Raw genomic sequence first — 24,844 nt, forward strand, 5'->3', positions numbered from 1 at the left:
TTTGTCTTACGTATAGTAATTTAAACAAGGAAATCACAAACCTAAAACCCAAACTTTAAATTGAAGCAAGAAGAAAAAAAGGGCTACGTTCTCAAATAACATCGACTGCTTGACAGCATCTGCTGACCACTTACATTAACTACACACATCTGGAGTCTGGAGGCACATTATCGATTGAAGAGGATTGATTCATTGTGTACTAATGGTACTTAATATCCTGAAAGGAACAACAGTTCCACAACTAATGCTATTGGCCAAGATGATAACATTTTTATTACTTCGTCAATGAAAATAAATTGTTGGTTGTCGGCTGGAAAAGTATTGGATGAGTCAATTCTACGGGGAAGTGTAGGACAGTGCGATGCCACGGTGACTGCAATTATCTCCTACTCCAAGCTCACACATGCATGTCTGTCAGGAACAAACAGCTATTAATACTGAACAGGGACCAAACAGACGAATAAGAGGAAATCATTACTGTCCAATCTCAAAAGACACAGGCTTTTGCCTCTTTCTCTATCATTAAATTGTTAATGTAACTGTGTCCCAAATGACCCGATGACCATTTCAGTATCAGTATTATGATTTACAGTGGGAGGTAAGATAAGATGTAAAAAACAAAACAAAACAAAACAAGTAAGTCGCTTTAATACACCAAAAATGTTTAAAATCTTAAACTTAAAAATCTAAATACTCACAATTAAGAGCCAGGATTCACACACACACACGCACGCACACACACACACACACACACACACACACACACACACACACACACACACACACACACATATATATGTTCTGCAGTGCCTCCATGTACCTGTGCTTTACTACACCACAGCATTACTGTAACCGTTCAGATGAACATGTAACCACGCAAACAGGAAATTGCTTCTGCCGCAGTGCCAGTGTGCATTTGAACATATCTTTTCCCCAAAAGTGTGACTTTGTAGTTCAGCGGGTACAGCTGCAGTCGTGCATTATGAGCAAACAAAAAGGTGGCTGCTGCTGCTATTTTCACTTCTGAAACTAAACACAGGAAGATCAATACTGTAAGAGCTGATTTTACAATAACTCTCCTGTCATGTAATGACAAAAGGGTTTAAAGGAAAAGCACATACTTAAAACCCAACTCATTTCAGTTTGAAATGTATCATCAAGGTTATGAACCCACAGAGAATTATCCACCGTCTTAACAGTTGGCACTTTTTTGCAACCTTTAGCACATTGTTTCAGTGTTGAGCACAATGATTTATTCCTTTGCTTCACTCTCACTCATGGCCTTATTTTGAGTTGCATGAAAGCTGGGAGACAGCAGAGAAGGGCAGTAGCTACTAAAAGAAGCCATTAGTAGCTGGTGGAGACCAAATGCATTCTCGAAAGGATGCACTTAAAATCACCTTGTGGTCAGACAGTGAATGCTGATGTCGGTCCACTCTTGGTGGATGCCTCAAAAGGAAATGCTCCAGGGAAAATGTTCCATATCAATTTTAAAGGTGGTGATGTGTTTTTCGGTATTTCAAACTTGAAATGGCATTTGCACAAAAATGAATAATCATGTTAGTCCATCTAAAACTGGACTGTAACTACAATGTGTGTTAGTCTGCATGACATTATATTCAAAGTAGGACTAATGCAAATGCTAGACAAATGACTACTGCATGTATAGCTTCAGTCCGGCTGGAGTCTGACTCAAGTTAGCCTGGTGCTCTGTGCATGGGGGTTTCATGATAACTGCATATATGAAAAACCGCTGCACGAACAAGACTATCGCAGAGGAGATGCAGTACAACTGTAAATGACGTCGCCTTGTATTCACACTGGTTCAGACAGAAACAACGGTCAGTGTACCGGCAGCTAAACAGGAGCACCAGTGTGTGACCAGCTGACGTGCTGTGACAACTGAACGTTTCTCTTCCTGCTTTCCAAAATTCCAGCCCAGCTATTTCGGGTAAGAGGTCAACCATCGACGCCGAGATGTTCTACAGTGGGTGTTTAGTGACGAGTTATAGAATGAGCACAGTTTGAATCCCTCAGGGCTTCACTACTAAAAGACACTGTTAACATCCATCCATCTTGTACTGCTTCATCCTCCACGCGGGGGTCGCTGGTGCCAATCTCAGCTGACATAGGGTGAAAGGCGAGGTCCAATTTGCCTAATCCCCATATTGCATGATTTTGGACCGTGGGAGGAAACCCCACGCACACATGGGGAGAACATGCAAACAACGTGCAGAAAGGCTCTTGGGTCTTCTTGCTGCAAAAGCAAGAGTGCTAACCACTACACCACCCATGTGGAACTTGAATCGCCAACACAACATCTCTGTTACAACTCAGCTGATCTTAACTACTGCGACTAGTTAGTCTACTGCAAATACAGTTGATCAGCCCTCACCGTCCCCGACACGCTCTCTCTACCTCGGAACACAGACGAACAAAACAACAGGAATGAAACATGGAAAAAAAACTAATAAGCTGCTGGAAGGAAGCAATTTCCCCCCCTGGAGACCAATGAAGTTGTTCTGAGTCAGATTCTGCCAGTGTTTGGATACTGCCACAGAAGCTCAAATAAACTGTGCAGTCGAGCAACAAACACAGCTTGACCTAAGAGTAAAATCTCTAGTTCATTTGCCAATGAGTCGAGACTGTTAACCCCAAGTTGCTTCTGAAGGCCTCATGCTTTATATTTCCTATAACAAGAACATGTACAATAATTGACCCGTCTTAAATAAATAAATAACTAAATAAATAACTAAATAAATAAAAAGTTGTATGAATATGTGAGTGAATAGGAGAAATCTGTAGTGTTGAGTGCTTTGAGGTGGTCATCAAAACTACAAAAGGATGCTACATGAATACAGACCATTTACCCTTCACCTTGAGGGTAATTTTTCTGTCCATTTTCCCCTTAAACTCAGTAAAAATGACTCGTAAATCCAAACAGGTTAAAAAAAAAAGGATATAAATAGCAGGATGAGCAGCCTGTGCCTTTGTGACTCCCGTAATAAGAGTAAATGTGTGCACATACACGAATGTGTGCCTTGTTTGTGTTGTGAACGCAGGATAAAGTGTCTTTCCACTAAGGAAGGGAATCCTCATTGTTCAGTCCACAAAGCCAGCTGCTGATTGCAGAGCATCATCTTTCATGTCAGAAAACCTGGACGAGGCCAGTAACGCCGTCTATCTCCCGGCAACACCTGGAGCACAATAACAAGTGCGGAAAACAAAGCTGGCGCTTGTCTCGTCACACCACGCCGGGTTCTGACAGCTTTAACAGCACTGTTGCACATGATGCAACACCTGACAGCAAATGGCCATGTACCCCACACCCCAAAGGAGTCAACCATTTCCTCTGACATCACCTCCGAGTGTGGATTTGGGGAATTACCCTCCTGGAAACACACTGAATCCAGTCAGATCTGTGGAATATCAATGAACACATTTCATTTTGTCATTCCATCTGTACATCTTCACTGGAATTCAAGGCATGGGCTGTGACTGGAAGGACTTAAAGGGTCCTGGGTGTTTGGGATTAGACAGTAACTGTAAACGAGCTAAAATAAATAATAAAAAATAAACAGCCTCCTTTGTTTTAATGCTTGACTTGTTTTAAAGCTGGATGTCGTTTGCAATTTGTCTTCGTTTGGCTTCAATTAATCGCTTTGTCGATGCTCCAAGTTCATAGATGGATGAAAAATTAAGCTCGGAATCTTGAAACGGATGCATTTACTAATCCAGTTGTTTTTCTAAATAATTTCTTTCAAACTTCATCCCATATGTTTTTGTTTCAGTGTGCTTCCCTTGTGCTCCCCCTGTCAGACAGCCTAGATTGATGAGGTGTTGCACTGAGGCTCGACTCAGCTCGATAAATAAACTGAAATATAATTGCTGTTGTTTTCGTTCGTCCTGACAATCATCCTTTCTGCCAAGTGTTATTAGCAATGGTTTGGCTTTTCCACATTCCCAAATCATAGAACTTTACATGTGCCAGTGGACCAAAGTTTTGTTTTTTACACTTTAATTTCTTACTTGAAAGCAGGAACAAGAGTAAGAAGACTTAATGTCAAAGATATTCGTCCACTTAGCTCGGTGGAAACAATCATCTATATGAGTCGACTATTTATCAACACTGGGGTAAGCAGGAGAGCTTGGGCATTATTCACCAACAAATCAGCATAATGTAAATCACTTGATCTGAGAGGGAACTGTTCCTCACCTGCACTGAATTTTGACCAGGCAATTCATAGAGACGGGGAACTCTGATTCAACTGAGCCGATAGCATTTTGTAAAAACCTCCTACGCTGGAAAACAAACTAAAAAGAAGAAGAAGAAGAAGAAGGAAAAGTGTCAGACAATAAATGCAATACAATTACTGTTAATATGAGTGAAGCATTTTAGAGATGAAGAGACGGCCTTCTAGGCATCAGTGGCTATGTTTATTTGGACACAACTGTTTGGATTAAAAGACTGATCGGAAATATAGATAAACAGTCGATCCGATCATCACTTCCTGGTTTGGTGTCTATGTTAATAGTCCATTCCAAATGATCGGAAAAAAATCTTTTCGGAATGAAGAAAGTTTGCACGTGTTTTTTTTATTATCATCATACCTGCATAAAAATATATATATACCTACATATATATATAGATACAGTGCTCAGCGTAAATGAGTACACCCCCTTCGAAAAGGACCATTTTAAACAATATCTCAATGAAAACAAAAACAATTTCCAAAATGTTGACAAGACTAAGTTTTTTTAACATCTCTTTAACTTATAACATGAAAGTAAGGTTAATAATATAACTTTGAGAACAAAATGTATAGTTTTACTCAAATTGGGGTGATGCAGAAATGAGTACACCCCACTGAAAGTCTCTGGAGCAAGGCTAAATCTTAGACTACAAATGTCCAATTTAACAATAATCAACCACAGGTGAGTCTCATTATTCATCACACAGGTGTCCAGCAGACAGTTGACTATAAACCCCTTTCCATTTCATGTTGTTAGCAATGGCACCACATGGAAGAGAAATGTCTCAAGACCTGAGAAAGAAAATAATTTCTTTACACCGCAAAAGTGAAGGCTACAAGAAGATCAGCAAAGCTTTACTTATCAGTCAGAATACTGTAGCAAAAGTGGTGCAAAAATTTAAAAAAGATGGAACTGCAACCATCTCACAGAGACGTCCAGGTCATCCACAGAAGTTAACGCCTGGACAGGAGCGTCTCCTGATGAGAAGGGTCAAAGAAAATCAGCATTCAAGTTCACTGCAGTTATCCAAGGAAGTAGAAAGCCAAACTGGGGTGACTATTTCCCGTGACACAATATGGCATACACTGCAGAGGAATGGCATGCATGGGTGCTGTCCCAACGGAAGCCTCTCCTAAAGCCCAGGCACAAAAAAGCCCGCCTAGAGTTTGCCAGGGCCCATGCTGACAAAGATGAAGACTACTGGGACTCTGTACTTTGGAGTGATGAGACCAAGATAAATGTTTTGGGAACTGATGGCTTCAAAACTGTATGGCGTCGCAAAGGTGAGAAATTCAAAGAAAAATGCATGGTGCCTACAGTGAAACATGGTGGTAGCAGTGTCCTTATGTGGGGCTGCATGAGTGCTGCTGGTGTCGGGGAGCTGCATTTCATTGATGGCATCATGAATTCACAGATGTTTTGCTCTATACTGAAAGAAAAGATGCTGCCATCACTCCGTGTCTTTGGTCGTCGTGCACTTTTCCAACATGACAATGATCCTAAACATACATCTAAGGCCACTGTTGGATTTCTGAAGAAGAACAGGTTAAAAGTGATTCAGTGGCCAAGTCTGTCTCCTGATCTGAACCCAATTGAACACCTATGGGGAATTCTGAAGAGTTGAGGATCACTCTCCATCCAGCATCCAGTCTCTGAAACAGCTAATTCTTGAATGGAAAAAGATTGATGTAGCAAAACGTTTCCAACTTGTTCATTCCATGCCTAGAAGACTTGGTGCCGTCATTAAAAATCATGGAGGCCATACAAAGTACTAGATTTAGTAGTTTTTGTTGTGGGGTGTACTCATTTTTGCATGGCCCTTATTTCAGTAAAATTGAAAAATGTGTAATCTAAGTTATGTTATTGACCTTACTTTCATGTTATAAGTTTAACAGATGTTATATAAACTTATATATATTCAACATTTTGAAAATAGTTTTTGTGTTCATTGACATATTGTTTAAAATGGTACTTCTCAAAGGGGGTGTACTCATTTATGCTGAGCACTGTATATATATTATAATAATATAATTTTAATCAGAGATTTTGATTACCAGTAGTGCTGCAAAGTCATGTATTTAACGTTTTTAAGAGAGGGTGTCAATATGTTAAGCACAAGAAGAATGTAAATAGATGCGCATGTTCACAGTGACACAACTCATGGCCAAGACAAAGGTTTCAGGTTCTTCCACTGCTACACGTGGGGGGCGACTTACCAAGACATATTCAATTGTGCCAGCAAAAACAGAAAAGAAGAAGAACACTGCCTGCAAACAAACATGGAAAAAAAAAACCCCAATGCTAAAACGCTAAATATAAACAACTTTATATTAGAAAAAAAACCTCCACAGGGTGCCATTATTTCTTTAAACCACATCCAATTCCCAGACCTTTAATCTAACTTTACTTCAATAATCACAAGCTGTGTAGAGTTTGAGTACAGGGTTTTTCCTGGATGCTGACACATGCGAAACGTTCGACAAGCATCATTTATTTAGTTTATGGATCTTTTGTGTCCAGTGTCAATGCGTGTTGACCCAAGACATGGGAGTTATACTAATGGACATGGCATCAATGCTGCTGCCGATTTACGCTGCTGCAACCAAAACTAAAAAAAAAACACTTTTTGTTCATAGTTTCAACTGTCAATAGGAACATTTTTTTATTCATTATTTATTCCAATAACTTTGATTAATTAATTTGGAGCAGTGCTTCATTGATCCAGCTATTGACGAATGACACGTGTCTCGCAGGCAGTTTCTCTTGACGTCATGGGACCAGCAGTGAGCGATATTGGTGATTATCACAAACAAATGGGTCGGAAAATTGTCCCCCACAGGACACAGCTTTGATCATATAGATACTGGGGATGACGGGTCAAAGCAAAGTAATTTGTGAGGGAAACCTCCTGCCGACACATGAAATACTCATGAGAGTGTGAGCAACACATAAACTGACAGTGCGTTATATCCGGCCAGGAAATGACATGTCATTGGATTTAATGAAAACCTCATCTATTAAATGTTTTTTTTTTTTATTTGTTTTATAACACCAAATGTCAGAAAACGATCAAAACACTCCATCATATGTTCTCATATGGTCTTGCACACTCCTTTTTTAACATACATAGAAAGAGAATATAGCATACAAAAACTATTCTAATAAATTCTAACCTAACCCATCTATGACTGGCATAAATGGCAACACATTAACAATGTGCAAAGCTACTACTAACCTGCTAACCTGTTTATTTTCCAAATCTCACTTAGCAAAAAAAAAAACACACGTCAGCAATGTTATGTCAACCCCTGAGACAAAGATCACAGACAATATTGTTGTGTTTTCCAATTCCATCTCTTCTTTCCATATCAATCTTGTCTTCCAGCACCTGCATCACACACCACACACATCTACCCGTGTGCAGTTCCTGCTGATGAGAGCAAAAACGGTAGATGGATCTCATTTTTCATCTCCAAGGTATATTCTGTATCATGAGACACATGCTGGAGGACTTATATAGGCACATTATTTGGAAAAATAACGACTCAATAACTTTCCTTTCCTTTCCTTATCTGATCTTTGCATTATTTTTCCATGTACAGCACAGAACGTGTGGTTTTCACAGACGTCTGCTGCGGGAAAGTGAGCGATGTTAATCACGAAGCCACATCTGGCTGCAGACAGGCACTCACTCACACACTTCACTGCCTCCATCCGCGCTCGCTTGCTCATGCACACAAACACAGACATACACATGTGCATCTTCTGAGAATGCATGAGTCATGAATTGCGTAACAGCTGGCAGAGCGACACAGGATTAGGCATGCAGGACAATGTTTATCGTCACACTGGACTGAATGTGGATTAATTAGGGTTGTGACATCAATAAACGACTTAAAGGACAGCTGCGTGTTCTATAGGGGTAAAGCGAAGGTTGGTAAAAATCAAAGCTCACCGAGTAATGTGACACAAGCAAACAATTTTACCACGGAGGAAGCGGGGATCGTGTGAAATCAAAAACATGACTGCTAACACAGCCAACAAGGGCTTTTACGTGTTGACAAGTCTCTGTGCATTCCCCCAGCAGCTTGCCCCCACAGCCACGTCTCTGAGCAAATACATCAGCAATGCACCACAGATTAGTCAGACCTTTACCACAACCCACCCAGACGCACACAATGACTCCTGTAAACTTGATCATCGGAGCACTAGTGTTACCATGCTGGCTAAGGTTTTAGCAGCAGTTTGGCTGAGGACCACAGGTGGTGGAGCTCTGCCCTCAGGGAGAGGCAGGGTTGGACCAGCCCTCCGAGCTTGTCGAGCTCGGTACACTCCTCTCAAATATGGGAAGATATGCAGCTAAAAACACAAAGACACAACACATGCACACGGCGGTGACAGCGTGCTTTGTGTAGCAAAGGCTGCACTTCCAGACACACCTTCTTATTAGTGAAACTGTCGGAGCTCTTGGGCAGGCTCCAACAGGGCACACAAACACATACCACAGCAGTAAAAACATCAACGGTCACTATGCCCGCTGTGCTTTCTATGTACATAATAATTACAGAATAAGGGGAAGGTATTCATGTTCATGTGCAGATGCACAGGCGATCAGTCAAATCCCTAACACCAAGGAAACCAACAGCATGGTGGAAGCAATACCCTCTACTGACAGTGTGCAGATACAGAGAATAATAGCAATTTACTTATCTTAACTTAAAAGTCAAATTTCTGTTCCACCTTTAGTACAAACTTGATTGAATGATTGGTCACAACTCATTTGTACTGCTGACTTCATTTGTTTTCCTATTCTGATTTATTTGGAATTCTACCAGCGCTGTGATTCAACAGTATTAGTATTTGCAATCCCCAAACCAAAATTGTTTGAGAAAATAACCCATGAGTCATACATCCAAAATCAATGTACATCACATGTGTCAGTGAGTCAGTCTGACATTAATCTAAATTGAATGGTACATTGGTACAAAATATGTATCACGTATAGGAATGTTTTTGATTACTGCATTTAGCTGCTCCTGCTAATAATAATATAAATACAATCTGGCCAAGTAGAAAATAGTGTTCTCATTGTTCACTGAGCTAGTTCTGTGAACAGTGAAACAGAATGCTGGGTCAAAATGAATGAAGCGTCTCAAAACAGGGCACAGCCTTCAAATTAAACTATGGATATCTTTAAAACCCTGGATTGCAGATGACACAGATAAACAGAACTTCCACTATGTTTTAATGTAAATTGGCAATTCGCTGTATCTCTTTATCAAGCTGTAGAAATATCACAATTCTGGGGGAGAAATCATTTTAAATTGTCTACATAAAATCTTGTGTTTTCCACCCTCACCATTGCTACAGTCCTTTTACTTTCACTGGGAAGGACTGGCTCATGATTCCACAGCTCCATAAATGACACACTCGGGCGTCAGTCCTCTGATTAAGTGGTAAAACAAAGTGTGCTGTAGAGGTGACAGAAACAAAACAAACACAGAGGGAAGTTCGAAAGGTGAACTTACCGTGAGCGGGAGGGAGCAGACAACAAAGATGACAGTGATGAGCGCCAGCAGCACCAGGTGGTCCATCTCCTCTTCTCCCCGTCCGAACCAGGTCAGGCTCAACTTCTTCTTTCTCCCAGTCGACACGACCGAGCCGCGTCGCATCATCTGGCTCCGGTGCATCTGGCACAGGCTGACAATCACTGAGCCGTTGCACACAAACACTGCAAAGATGAGCAGCGCCATGAGCGAGGAGTAGGACAGAGAGAAGGCCAGCATCAAGTTGGCCTGCTCGTCCCCTGTCGCGTCCATGTCGATGAAGCACCACGTCCCGGGGCAATACTGTCTGAACTTGCCATATCCGGTGTATGGCAGGAGGCAGAAGGCCAAAGAAAATAGATAAATAAAGACAAGCGTGATTTTGGCAAAGCTGCGACGGATGTGTACAGCATAGAAATAAGGGTGGCTAATTGCCAGGCAGCGCTCCACAGCCATTGCACACAGAATGAGTGTGGGCGCCAGGCCGAAGAAACTCATAGCAAAGCCCAAGAAGTTGCACAGGCTTTTGCCACCCAGACTTAGCAGTGACACGTTGAGGGCGTAGCAGATGAACACTGGCGGGCTGAGGAGGCACGTGCCCAGCAGGTCGGTGACGGCCAGGCCAGTCACCAGGATGCAGAACAGCGAGGACCTGGAGCGATGCTCCTTCTGGTGCACCCCGAGGATGAAGAGGGCCAGGAGGTTCCCCACCACACCAGCCAGAAACATGACGGTGCTTATGAATGGCTTGCCGCTTTCATTCACGGTGAGAGTGTCATTGCACGATCCGTTAGAAATCATGCTTATGTTCATGTCCAACTCACTGAGGAAGACGAGTGCCAGCTCAGTGTGGAACTAAATAGGAGTTCCCAGACGACAGAAGGGAATCCTGACCTCTTGACACCATCGTTTGGCAACACTCCGGGTAGGGATGTATGGTGGGACCCATAATGCTGTGCACATTTAAACCATGCTTTCTGGGCTGTCCTGTTGATGCAGAGAGTCTTTAAATTTTTCCTGTGAAATAAACGAGAGGAAAACAATGCTGCTTATTGCTCAGGTAACATTTGAAACACATTACTGCCTAGATTGAACTGCTGCTACACCTGTGGACACCGAAGGAGAAAGACAATGTGCTACAACTGCTTCTGTCCTGAGCCTGATCACATCAAGTCAAATAATTGTCCAACTCATTTATTAGATCTTTGTATTACCTTTTCTTTCCTTTGTTTCCTGTTCTGTTTTTATTTCTTTCCCTCCCCTTTTCTCTATCGTGCATGCGTGTTTGTCTGGTTGAAAACAGTAGAAAATCAATGAACAGTTTAAAACAGCCAGATAAAGACGCATGACTGACAGTGATGTGTCTTAGCTTCTGCTTATATTGTGACACTGTTTCAGTGACGATCAATCGCTCACCCGTCAGTGTCTCTGGAGTGAAATCTGTTTCATCCGCTGCTGCTGCTGCTGCTTCTTCTTCTCTCGTGGATTCAAAGTCCTTGTTGGAAAAAATTGGACGCGTTTCCAGTGTTACAGTCTTGGACTCGATAGTTGAACCTGTCGCTGTAGTACACGCGCTGAATTCCCAGACAGACAGAAGGAGAGAGACGAGTTTAAAGTTGCGCTCCTCCTCTGCTCTCGCTCTACTCTCTCTACTCTCACTCACTCACTCACACACACATGAAGTCCCGCCCACTACACTGACACACAGAGACACTGCAGCGTTTAGTAACTTTGCTCTTGTTTCACAATATTAGACATCATTTAAAGGTCTAGTGTATGACATTTGACAGAAATTTAATTTAAGATAATTAAACTGAAATTTCACCTGATTTTATGAATTGTTGTTTTACATTAGCCTACCCCACAGTGGTATGGTGGCCCAGATGTCACCACCATAAATAGCAAAACACAACAACATTAACTTAAAACACGACAAAAGCAAAACACACAACAACATTAACTTAAAACACGACAAAAGCAAAAAACACAACAACATTAACTTAAAACACGGCAAAAGCAAAAAACACAACGACATTAACTGAAACAAAACTACATTAACCGAAAACACAGCATTAACTGAAAACACGACATTAACTGAAAACACAACATCAACTGAAAACACGACATTAACTGAAAACACAGCACGATATTATCTGAAAACACAATGACATTAACTGAAAACACAACGACATTAACTGAAAACACAACAACATTAACTGAAAACACAACGACATTAACTGCAGACACAACATTAACTGAAAACACAACGATATTAACTGAAAACACAACATAAACTGAAAACACGACATTAACTGAAAACACGACATTAACTGAAAACACAACATTAACTGAAAACACAACGATATTAACTGAAAACAACGATATTAACTGAAAACGACATTAACTGAAAACACAACATTAACTGAAAACACAACGAATAACTGAAAACACAACATAAACTGAAAACACATTAACTGAAAACACACATATTAACTGAAAACACAACGATATTAACTGAAAACACAACATAAACTGAAAATACGACATTAACTGAAAACACAACATTAACTGAAAACACAACAATATTAACTGAAAACACAACATAAACTGAAAATACGACATTAACTGAAAACACAACATTAACTGAAAACACAACAATATTAACTGAAAACACAACAGCAAAAGCAAAAAATACATTAACTGAAAACACCACAACAACAGCAGAAAACATAACATTAAATTAAAACTGCCTTTCTTTATTTACATATATCACAAGCTGGGTCAGTCACACGTTGGACCACCATATGTTTTTAGAATAGCCCAAAATGAACAAACAAACTTGGGTGTAAGTTACCTGGCTGAAAAAGAGGGAGTTTACAGTGAGATAAAGGTGGAGAAAGCTACGTTAAGAGATGCTCCATCCACATTCAATACATAGACTTTATGCACTTTGTTCTCTATGTTGTGAATAAATAGAGAAATCCTGCACTTTTAACTTTTCAAAGACGTTTTCTTTCCTTCACTCAGACAGATAACGTGACGTGCTGCTATACGATTGTCTTGCAATATATTGATCATCACAGAATAGTTGTATCGTGATATTATTGGTATCGTGGACCACATGATCGTGAAGTACCCTGTGCTTCCCACCCCTAATGCATTTTGTGTTATCCGGCCTTTCATTTTGTTGTGTTTTCTATTTCTGACTGATTTTGCATGCGACAGTTTCAAAATAAGAATGTTAATATCACGTTTGTTTAAAGGGCCAGTGTAGAATAATTAGTGATATCTAATGGTGAGACTGTAGATTTTTAGAACTCCTTTTCAAGGGTGTTGTTCTTTTTTGTATGCATGTTAACATTTGTTTGTCTCTTTGGGCAGCTGTGGCGGCAAAAGATGACGACTCTTATACGGCCATTCTCTAAAGTGTCTTCTGCATAGAGGACTGTTTTTAGTTCTCATACTGGTTCACTGTCCTGACGACCTGAACTGAACACAGCCATTGTTAATTTTATTGGTAATACTTGTGCTTTTCTTGCTGTAACATGTCGAAAGGGCCCACTGGCTTGCTGCCCATATGAGCTTGGAAAAATCAAATTAGCCTATTGTGTAAGTATTTGGTTTGGCACTGTCTCCTCATGGTTTTTCTAAAAGGTGTTTTTAAAAGTGCCTTTGTGTTGTTGGCTACGGTTTACCTGTCATGCAGCTTTTAGTCCAACTAAATTCCACTTTGGCTGAACATTAGAATGTCATGAAAGCATGTTTTTATCGTGCTTGTTTTTTTTGCTGCTGGTTCATTTTTCACTGTCTGTTGACTGACTGTCAGCCACTGGTGAAATACCTGAGCTTTGAGACAGGTTAATGTTCAGCAGTGTTTGTATGTGCTGAAACAGACTGTGTCCTTTGATTGATCACTCAGGCTTTAAAATGCTGAAAATGTTGTCAAAAATGTGAACAACCTGACGTGGCACTTGACAGACGTGGAACGAGAGAAAGACTTTTCAAAATAAAACAACAGTCACATCAGTGGCTCGCATTGTCCTCACACTGGAGGAAGATGTATTCAGATAGAAATTAATAGAACAAAATCATTCTTTGGGAAAAGAGTAGAATTGAGGCAGCTGTGCTCAGCGGTTAAGCACTTTGTCTTCCAACCAGAAGGCCAGGGGTTTGCTCTCTGCCTCTGTTTACATGTTATTATGCTATTATTTTACTGGTCTGGCCCACTGATGAAATTGCACTATATGTGGCCCCTGAACTAAAATGTGTCTGACACCCCTGGACAACACACTTAATCCCCAAATTGCACACTGCTGATGTGAATGTGTACGACAGATGTGTGATAGAAAAAGTGCAGCATATAGATGAATATGGCTTGATTGGTCTTTAAGACTCTGCGCTATGTAAAGACAGAATACTGCATTGAAATACTGACAATTTTCGTGGATGTTGATGTTGTTATTCTGCCTCAGTTTAATCTTTGTGAACAGAAACGATGTAACATTAAAAATGACCGAGGGCATGTTTTTATGTTTATGCACCGGCAGCGCAGGTTAAGGCGCATTAATCCCGTCAAACTGCAAGCTCCTATCTGTCATGACATAAAACAAAGCACTTCCTGTATGCAGCACAGAAATCATTGGGCAATATGAGATCATCATCAAGATCTGACTAACACATAGAAAGGATGTGTGTGCTGCATGGCAGCTGGGTTAAGAACAGTGTAGGAAGGGGAAATAAATATCGAAGAATAAATGTGCTATAAAATCAAGTCGACTCCTTCTACATGAGGCCATGGACATATTCATCACCCCTGGTCGCCTGGTAGTCTTTTATCTTCCTCACAATGAGGTGTAACACACACACACACATGGTTGCACGATCAGTGCTAGACAAAATGTGTTTTCCATCACTACAGGCGTAGGATGACCTGGTGCTTTGCTGTACCACGTTTCAAATTAACCAGTTTAGCCTCAAGGGTGGTTGAGTTCAATCATTAGTCCACCCTCATGTGATGCCCAAAACACAGCTAAAGTTACAAATACTGATTTGGGACAGATGCTACAGTTACAGCGCATGGCTGATTGGTGGGTCTATGTCAGTGTTGACCATGTTTGGCCTTTCCTTGAGGCAGAAAATGTAGATGTTCGAGATCATGCCACGATACACCTGCACATGGGCTTTCACTTAACATCCCTGGTTATGCCTTATCTCTAGACTGCATGTCTCTGTGTCTGTGTGTGTCTGTGTGTGTGTATGTGCAGATGTCACATGTGTACAATGTTAGTGTTGTTTCACCAACCTACACGAATTATGGGATTAGCATGCCTGCATGACTGGCTCAGGCCTGAATAAAAGACACTGCAAGCTGCATTTTGTGGGTAATATTTTTCCAAAACAGTGTTAGAATATATCAGGGGTGGCCTTTGCATACCAGAGAGGATGTTGTTGTTCTTCTTTAGTACATACATACCTAACATTATAAGCTTCCACTTTGAAGTGTGAAATGCATGCTCTGACTGGTTTGTCCATCTGGACTATTGTAGAAACATGACAGTGCTGGATGTGGCCCTTGCCTAAAAAGACTTATTCTATTCTAAAGTTATGAAAACAAAGCATTTTTTTAATTTAAATGTGTATAATACACACAATAATATACTACTTCCATTTCAATAAACCCCCTCTAATTGTTACCCACTGAACCTTTACATGTGTCTTCTAAACTACACCTGTGTGAAAAGGCATGTTAGGATTGGTTGAGTGAAGCATGGCAATAAAGGCAATGAAGGCAAAGCACGTATCTGCCCTATCGCTATTGAGGTGAGTCCACAGGATGACAGATTTGCGAGGACTGCCTTGACTTTTATGATGGCCAATACACAGTTGACTGCAATGACACCATGGTTGGAAACGTCCTAATTAGGCCTAATGTCTCTTCATTTTGTGGTTCACGTTGTCCCTCAGGGGCCTCCATAGTCTTTTAAAGCTGGTAAAGCCACTGGACACTAATGATGGAAACAAATATGGGGCGGGAGACCCAGAGGATTGGCCCTAAATTTCAGGCTTTAGGTGTTGATGCTCTCAGTCATCCAGGTCATCATCATCTTCGGTAGTGAGCTGTAGGCAACTGGACTTGCTTGAGTTAAGTTGAAAACATTTAATCTCTTATCCAAGAATCTTCTTCCATTCTGACTGTAGGTGCCACTGATTCCATTCCGTGTGGGTGAGTGTGACAGTTGAATAGAAAGTTTGACTAATAAGCAAACAGCAAAGCATCAAGCAAAGGTTCAAAGCAGTCACCAACACGTTTATGCCTATAAAAAAGTCACTGCTGAGGAGTGGTAGGTGTCCTGATCCTTAAATTCAATTGAAGCTTGCCTGAAGGATGATTGACAAGTGTATAAATGGCGTTGGCAGGAGATGAAGCAGGAGCCGCGCCCACCCAGCACACGCTATCAGGAACAAGGTGGACAAGGCCACACAAGCGGGACTTCCAGGAAATCCATGTTCTTTATGCTCACATTTCTAAATGTCCCCAGACACAGCGTGGACTGATAATGGACAGATGTCTATGCTCCTTAACAGAGTCTCGATGACACCTAAAATGAGACGCAACACTAATAAAACCATCAAGACACAGACTACTGCATAGTAATTGCATTCTGTGGCTCAGTTTCCGCTCAGTAATTCAACATGCTCGCTTCCTGCTCTGTTAATGATAGAACATATTGATAACGGAGTTGTGCCCGCGTTCACTTCTGGGTGGAGGAATGGAGCTCAAGTTGCTCCTTGTTTTACACAAAGCAAATGACAGCAATGGTGCACAGACAGTGAGCGGTTTGCTGACATGGCCTCCAGTGATGTTTTCATACAAAGACATGCAGGTATTAGTTTGTTTGTTTTTTTTATCATCTCAATTTCACTCACTCCAACTCTCCTACCCGCACTCGCTCACTGACAGACAAAGCTCTCAAACAAAAGCTTGAACAATTTACTTTGAACCAGCGTGATGCACCATGCGGTGTTTACAGTTGCAAAGCCCATAAAACAAACCACACTTAGGAGCTACACATGAACAGCAGATGCACACACTCATCACAAATGTATGCGTACATGCAGTGCGTACATGCAGCATATATATATATATATATATATATATATATATATATATATATATATATATATATATATATATATATATATATGTATACAGTATAATGGGATGGGTAAGATAACTTCAATGACTTCATCTGTTCCGTCATCTCTGCTATAACATCTGATGCAAATCCACCATGCATTATCAGCATCAGGAAGGAAATAGTGAGTCCTTCCATTCAGCTATTGTGTTACCCTTTTTTTTTTATTATTATTATAGTATAGATCTGTCATTTATGAATCATGACGAATACCATGATACCATTAAGTTAAGTAATACGTTTTTGGTGTTTGAATTTCATTTGTCAACATTGTTATTAATTTACTTTTACATTTATTTTGCATACATTATTGTGAAGTATACATTATTCCATTACGAAACAAGCATTATTTATATTATGATGGAAGATTAAGTTAGAATTTAAAGCTCGTAATGAACCACCCACTAGTGAACAGTGGGGTTTTTTCTCCCGACTGGCCCCCTTAAAACCAGACTATAGATACTCATTGGCCCTCGGGTAACTTGAGTATGACAGAATATTCTTAGATTCATCTGATTATCCACCGATAACATGAAAACTTCGTTTTTCTGCAATGACAACATCAGAGTTAGTTAGTAGCCTGTTTTTTTACATGTACATTGTAATCTTGGGTTTTGTACAGAACAAAACTCAGACTCAATGGCTGACTGTGAATGTGCCGATAGGCATATTGATAGCTCAGTGATCAATAGATAGATGGATAGGAAATAAATTGATGGATGGAGACGAATGGAGGCAGCATATTCTCCTTCAGTCGGCTCAAGGACTCCACTCACTAGGACGTCAGTGAGGTGTCACATGTTATCCTGCGGCCAGTTCTCTGTCAGTAAATGATGATGAGAAAACATATTATCAATGTCAGTTACAAGGAAGAACACATTTAGAATGGGTTATTATCAGGAAAAGGCATCCGTTAAAAATACGTAATATTCAACAAGAGACTGACATGACCTTCAAACGAGTTAGAAGCTTGGGGAATTTTGGTCTTGGAGGTTTTTGTCTGACTTATTTATTTATTTTTTTGTCCTAATCAAAAGCAGAATGTTACCAGTGAGAGAGTTGCATATAAGATAGGCGTTTAACTCAAATCTGTTGAAAACAGCTCCCTCAACATCTGACTTCATTTTAAAAAATGTCACATTTGATGGATGCATGTGACCAATGTCTGGCTGTGCACAGATTATCTTTCATAAAAGAAACTCACCCCATGGAGATGGAGGGATTTTTTTTTTTTTTCTAGTTTCATTCATGTGAATGCAGCACAGTATTTGTCCAGCACGTCCTCTTTAATTACTGCCATGTGTTGTCAGTGAGTGGTGAGTATCAAATGTCTATGTCATGGAAATTTTAATAACAACGTTAACTATCCGGCACGTGTTCAGCTGTGCATAACATGAAAGCCTGGAGGACACAGGTTTAAAATTCCCCTTTTTTGTTTGTTTTTACACTCAGAAGATCAGTGATGCAAACTGGTTTAGAGATCCTCAAATGGCAAATACTGCGCAGTGAGCCATGACTGATGGTGACTGTTAAGACTCAAGAGTCAGGCAGAGACACACACACACACACACACACACACACACATCAATCTCTACTGGGTATATTTGAGCTTTAAATACAAATCGTGACCTCATACTGCATGTGTATATCTAAGGATTTGTAAAACTTATGATTGTCAAAGTGTACGTTTTCATTGTTCATGCTCATTTGTCTTTCAATAAACCATATTTATTTTGAATGTCCAACAGCTTGGCCACTTGAATTGGCCTCAGCTGTGTTCCCTCACCAACACATCTGCTTTTAATGAAGTGCTAATGAAGAGTTTGAGAGAGGCTGCACTTACTCGATGAAAAGTAGTAGTAAAATCCAGAATTCATGGGATACATGTAGGCCGTTTTAAAAGAAATAATTTGAGATTAAACAGCTTCTACAGACTAAGGTGTCAAGTATTGTAGTAGTGTGAACTACTCATGAACAACAGTGAAAAAGCCATGTTTATTCAGGAGATGCTTGTGCATTTACATGTACATGTCATAAGAGTACTATTCACAGAGTTTGAGCCACGTCTGTACTGTTTCAACATGATCGTTGCACAACACTGAACGTCTTAGCACCATATGACAAAAGATAGATTGCTGACAGGCAGTCTCTCTCTCTCTCTCACACACAGATTTAGTTCTCAAGGTCAAGTGAGAGACAGACTGGGCTTTTCCCAATCCTGTAGACAATACACAGGCACCTCTTACACAGAAATAATGAGCCTGGCATGTGTTGGGTTACCTTGTTTGATGTAATTCAAAACATAATGGAATTTAAAGATGTTTCACTGGTTGTGTGCTCTGTCTGAACAGGCCTTCGCTGATGTGGCCATCAGCTCAGGTTAATACATCCCACATATCAAGTGAGCAACATACACTACATTAACATAGAAGATCTGAAAGTGTAGTAAAACATTTTCAAAAAACAAATAGTATGCGACACTACTGTAGAGGAAAGACTGTCAGAATGAGGTCTCAGGTTCCCACACCCACATTTATATAATTTATTGCATCCAAACCACTAAGACAAAATATGGCTAATTCTCGGAAACAGATAATGTTGATAATGGAGGATGCCCATTTGGATTACTTACGGTCTAAAGATTTTAATGTGGCTAGACTACAGGCTCTGGTTTGTTTGTGTGAAGCATAGAGAGAGCACGACAGTCATGAAGATCTACTAAAGGTGAGTTCCACACAGTGGAAAATGAAATACCAGAAATGAAACCCAGAAAAATACAGAACACCTTTACGAGCAAGTAGATGAGAATTACATGATGTTTACCATGTAGTGAAAGCATGACATTCACCTCAGTCCCCTTCTCTCTCTGGGAAGATCCCCTCCCTATTAGGCTATTATAGAAACAAGACATTTTCACAGCACTTTGCAGCTCTCTTTCACTTAATCCTACCAGCAACCGTTATTGACACAGGCTCTGCTGTCCTTCCATGTGCCACAGTTGTCAAACAACCCTCAGTCTTGTGCTGAGTGACAAACCGCCACTAAAACACACATTACGAAAAGGTTTTCCGCAAAATGACGTTTCCGATGTCCACATTTTGCGTGGAGAAAATATCATCTGTATTTACATCCACATGTGTCCTTGCAACCCTATAGTCCCAAAGGGCGCCAATCATGTCTGTAAACATGACACGATTTGTTGCCAGTAAACTGCTAAATGATGTCTTCAGGGGCTGATGACATTTATTTAAGTAATAGTTCAGTTCTCTTGAAGTGTGGTTGACGTGTAATCAGTGCTGACTGTGCCGCGTACGCCCTCTGTTCTGGGAACCGATGTGAAACATGAACACTTACCCTCACTGTAAACATGGCTGCCTGCAGGAACACACACACACACACAAAACCTAAAAAACCTTTGCCAGCTCAATTCCACTATAGGTTAAATATAGGTTTGCTGCATTCTAAACAGCTTTTCCCAACTGGAAACTGGAGTTTTTAAATTGTTGACTCCCGCATTTCATATAGAGAATCCATGATTTTAGCTCGCTGGGACACAGGAGTTGCTGTTTCACTGCTTTCTCAAGTGATGAGTTTGTGTCACTGAGGCAAAACTGCAGTAACAAAACAACACATTTGAATTTACTGGTGGAGGCAGCAGAGGATCATCGCAAACCAGTCTACTGTCTTATATAAAGTACCTTCAAGGGATCTTACTGGAAAATGACTCTGGAAGAAGTTGTGGCTCAGTGCGAGTTGTCTTTCAACTGGAAGGTCATGGGTTCAATTCCTGGCTCTGCTGGCCTATACCGTATGTGTCCTGGAGTAAGACATTAACTCCATGTTGAAGTGTGTGAATGGGTATGTAAGATGTGTGAATGAGTGAATTGCGAACATGTAAAGCAGCTTATCAACACTAGAAAAGCTCTGTATAGAGATTATTACCAAGTCTTCTTCTTCTGATTTTATTTGGTAGTAATGAGTAACAAACACAGTTAGAGGAAATGTAGTGGCGTAAAGTACACATATGTGAATTTTGTACTTACTGTAAATACAGTAACAAGCAGGTTTTTTTTTTTTACAATACAACACTACCTGTCCTAAGGGTGAAATTAAGAACCAAACTATTTCCTAAGATGTAAAAGAATTAAGCACAGGTAGATTTTATTGTACAATCTTTGCTTTTGCCATATATATGTATATATATATATATATATATATATATATTTATATATATATATATATATATATATGTATTTTCACTGAGAGTGAGCAGCTGTGTCTAAAGCTGGTTCCCAGCACAGGGGGGTGAGTCAGTGCTGATCATGTGTCTGTACCTCATACAACCACACTTCAAACAATAATGTGAACTATCCTTTTAACCTTTCATATAATTATTATTGCTCTGATGACACAAGCCATACCAGATGACCACAAGATTTCAGTATCCAGTTCCAAGTTTCAGATTCAAGTTTTTTCAATTGAAATATACCTGGGAGTTTCTCAAAGCATAATGGTTTCTTTGGTACGTCCCACAATGTTTTTCTCTCTAAATACCAACTAGCAACACATTGATATTCTAAAAACCTCATTTCATAGAGGGATTTTATGTTTAAGTTACGTTTATGATTATTGTGTGTTGGAATGATGGTGAGACTCAGTCATTACGTACTAAAATCACACATGAATGATTGAAATGTTTGACTCATCAGACGAGCATGTGCCAGTACAACGGTATCTAAAAGAATAAGATATTACACACTATCTGTCAAGTTATCGTAAGAACATGTTCCTAGTATTATTATTCACAGAACATTGAGACTATTGCAGCTAGTCACATGAAGAACATTTCTTATCAAGCTCTTAAGCTCGTCACTCGCTCCTCCTCCTCCTCCACCCACCCTTCACCTCCACCTGCTGTTACTTGTCAATTTGATGTCTGAATTCCACACCCACCTATTTATCTCTCCTTTAATTAACCCAGGTGTCATCATACCATCATGTTTTCATTCATTCATTCCCCAGTTAAATAATGCCTTGGTTGACAGCAGCAAAACAGACACAATTAAGTAATCTCTATATGTCTTTAACTGTTGAGGTTTTCATTATAATATCCTTTCATTTATAGTTCCCATTGTGATTCCCATTGTGTCTACATATATTTTAGTGTGTGGCTCGAGCAAGTGCACAGAATCTCAATGTCCCATCCATCCATCCATCTACTACTTCTTTATGCTCCACATGAGGGTTGCTGGTGCCAATCCCAGCTGACATAGGGCGAAAGGCGCCCTGAACAGCTCACCAGTCCATCACAGGGACACACAGAGACAAACAACCCTTCACTCTCACACTCACATCCACGGTCAATTTAGAACGTCCAATTTACCCATAATCCCCAAATCTGCATGTTTTTTAGACCGTGGGAGGCGATCTAAAAGCCACGCACACACACCCAAGGAGAACATGCAAACTCCATCTAAATGTCCCCTGGGAATGAATGAACTCATCTCTCACACACACATGCGTACAAGTCCACAGAGAGGATTTGTAGAGTGTGAGCAAAATATTTACATGAACACAAGATATATCAGCAGAGTCACTGATCAGAAACACACCAGACACCGCACTGTGCGATAAAGCAACACGTCCTGCACTTCAAGACAAACACTCATTACTAGCAAAGTGCCACGTGGACATAGCATTCATTTAGAGGGTCACACACCAAATAAAAAAAAAAGGCGACCACCAAAGCTCAGTTTGGGCAAATAGCCGGATCACGTATGGATTTAGAGATGAAGGCTAGCACTGAATTACTTCAAAACTGCTGTTTGTTTCAGTAAAAGTTGTTGATTATTTCAGTCTGATGTGACGAGCAGAGTCATTGCTGTGCATTGTTTCACTAAAAGCCTCTTTTTTTTTAAATTTAGATTTAGACGAGACAGGAGGAAGTTAATACTGTGTGCAGGAAAAAGCAAAAAAGTGAATGGTGTTGGTTTGGTCACATGTTGAATGAGTAATCGTGGCAAACATCATGCGATAGTGAATAGTTTCAGAGGAAGTGGCTGAGCGACAGAGACAAAAAGGGAGACTCTGTTTACTGAGCATAACCTTGAAAGAGGAATGATTTGGCATCAACGACGAATGAATTATATAGAAGTGTTAACTTTATTCATATTATCGGGTTTACATGACACATCACTATTTACATAACACTACTAACCTATTTCCATCAGACATAATAAAAACTGCACTAGTGACAAATATGCATGATACACACAGTTGAAGTGAGCCTGTGTTTGTGTTTGTGTTTAATTGAAAACTCCACAAATGAATTTGTTCATGCAGCTGTTTTCACTTATGTGTGTTATCGCCCTCCTGTGTTCGCCACACTGTGCTGTTTGTGCAGAATGACCTAAATTACACTGTGATGCAACAGCACCACCTGGTGTTGAAGAAATATGGTGACATGTGACCAGATCAACGTGTGTGTGTTGTGGATGTTTCAAAGCCCAGGTGGACTACGTTAGAGTTGGACTAATGTTAAAGGCATTTGGTTAAAGATGCAAGGGGAGGGGGTTTAATCACGTTTCAGGTTAGTTAAATGTGGCCCTATGATAATTAAACAATAGTTTACATGAATAAAAGATTACATGAATGCAGTACAAATAATATAATACTGCTAATATGTATGCTGCTGTAATTGACAACCAGCAGAAATGGGATCCTAATGTGCATCTGACTGTAAAAGGTAGCCAGCAGGAGATTCACCTGCTTCAGAAACTGCATTTTCCTTCAGTTAGACCAGTCAGTCTTTCTCTCTGTCAATCTTTCATAGAAAATCTTTGAATATTCTCTTTTATTTGCTTTTTTTCTTTTTTTTTTAAGTCTTCCATTGAAACATAGAAACGGGTTGAACAGTACTGTTGATTGTTGATTATAAAACCTCTTCAAGTGATACAAAACGCAGCAGCAAGGCTATTGACCGGAACCAAAAGGAAAGATCATATCACGCCAATTTTACAATCCCTACACTGGCTACCAGTGACCTACAGAATTGATTTTACTTGCTTTTAAATGACTAAATGGCCAAGGCCCTCTCTATATAGCAGAGATGTTTGAAACGTACATACTGGTACAACCCAGCGCCCGCACCAAGCAGGGAGAGGCAGCCTTTAGTTGCTATGCAGTCCGTCTCTGGAACCGTCTTCCCATAGACATCAAGACCTCTCCCACCATCCCCATTTTTAAATCTAGACTAAAAACCAAACTTTTCCACAATGCCTTCCACTAACCCACTCTTGCACCTGTGGTCTGTTAGCTTTCATGTTTTTATCTGTGCTGCGTTTATTCATTTGTTTTGTAATTATTTATTTTGCTTTTGTCATTTCTGTGTACTATGTTCCCTGTGAATTCCCAGGCTTTCATTTTTATTCATATCACTTTAACTATTTTAATCGATTTGATCTCTTGTGACATGACTTTTTAGATATTTTAATATGTGATTGTTATGATTATGTGAAGCACATTGGGCTACCGTTCTGTGTATGAAATGGGCAATATCAATAAAACATGACTTGACTATCGATCTGTGAGCAGTCGATGAGCAGTGTTCGCTTATCTGAGCACATAGTGGCAGGTGAATTTGCTTTGTTTGCATCAGGGCGTCACCATGATGCCATGTCATGATTACGGCATGATTGCTCAATTTTGATCTTTTTTGTGGTTCTTTCTTACAATATCTACACCAACACGTTTTTGTTTTATTTGTCAGCATGATCGACTCCGCAATACATGGGGATAAATAAAATTGCACTATACTCTATTGCAATCTTAAATGCCTGCTTTATATCT

General features: G+C 40.2%; 1 protein-coding gene across 2 annotated transcripts in view; it reads right to left on the minus strand.

The window, feature by feature from the left end:
• ptgir (prostaglandin I2 receptor) overlaps nt 1-11,426 on the minus strand; it is a 28,552-nt gene extending 17,126 nt beyond the window's left edge. For both annotated transcript variants that reach the window (XR_006360927.1, XM_044032896.1), the window contains exons 1-2: nt 11,217-11,426; nt 9,783-10,817 (exon numbers count right to left, since the gene is read on the minus strand). Coding sequence is in view for 1 of the 2 variants with exons in the window: in XM_044032896.1 (XP_043888831.1) it covers nt 9,783-10,613 (831 nt within the window). In the remaining variant the exon portion in view is untranslated. The remainder of the gene's footprint in view (nt 1-9,782; nt 10,818-11,216) is intronic.
• Between the last annotated feature and the right edge of the window lie 13,418 nt (nt 11,427-24,844).

This window comes from Solea senegalensis, linkage group LG8, assembly GCF_019176455.1.
Source record: "Solea senegalensis isolate Sse05_10M linkage group LG8, IFAPA_SoseM_1, whole genome shotgun sequence".
Taxonomy (NCBI): Eukaryota; Metazoa; Chordata; class Actinopteri; order Pleuronectiformes; family Soleidae; genus Solea; species Solea senegalensis.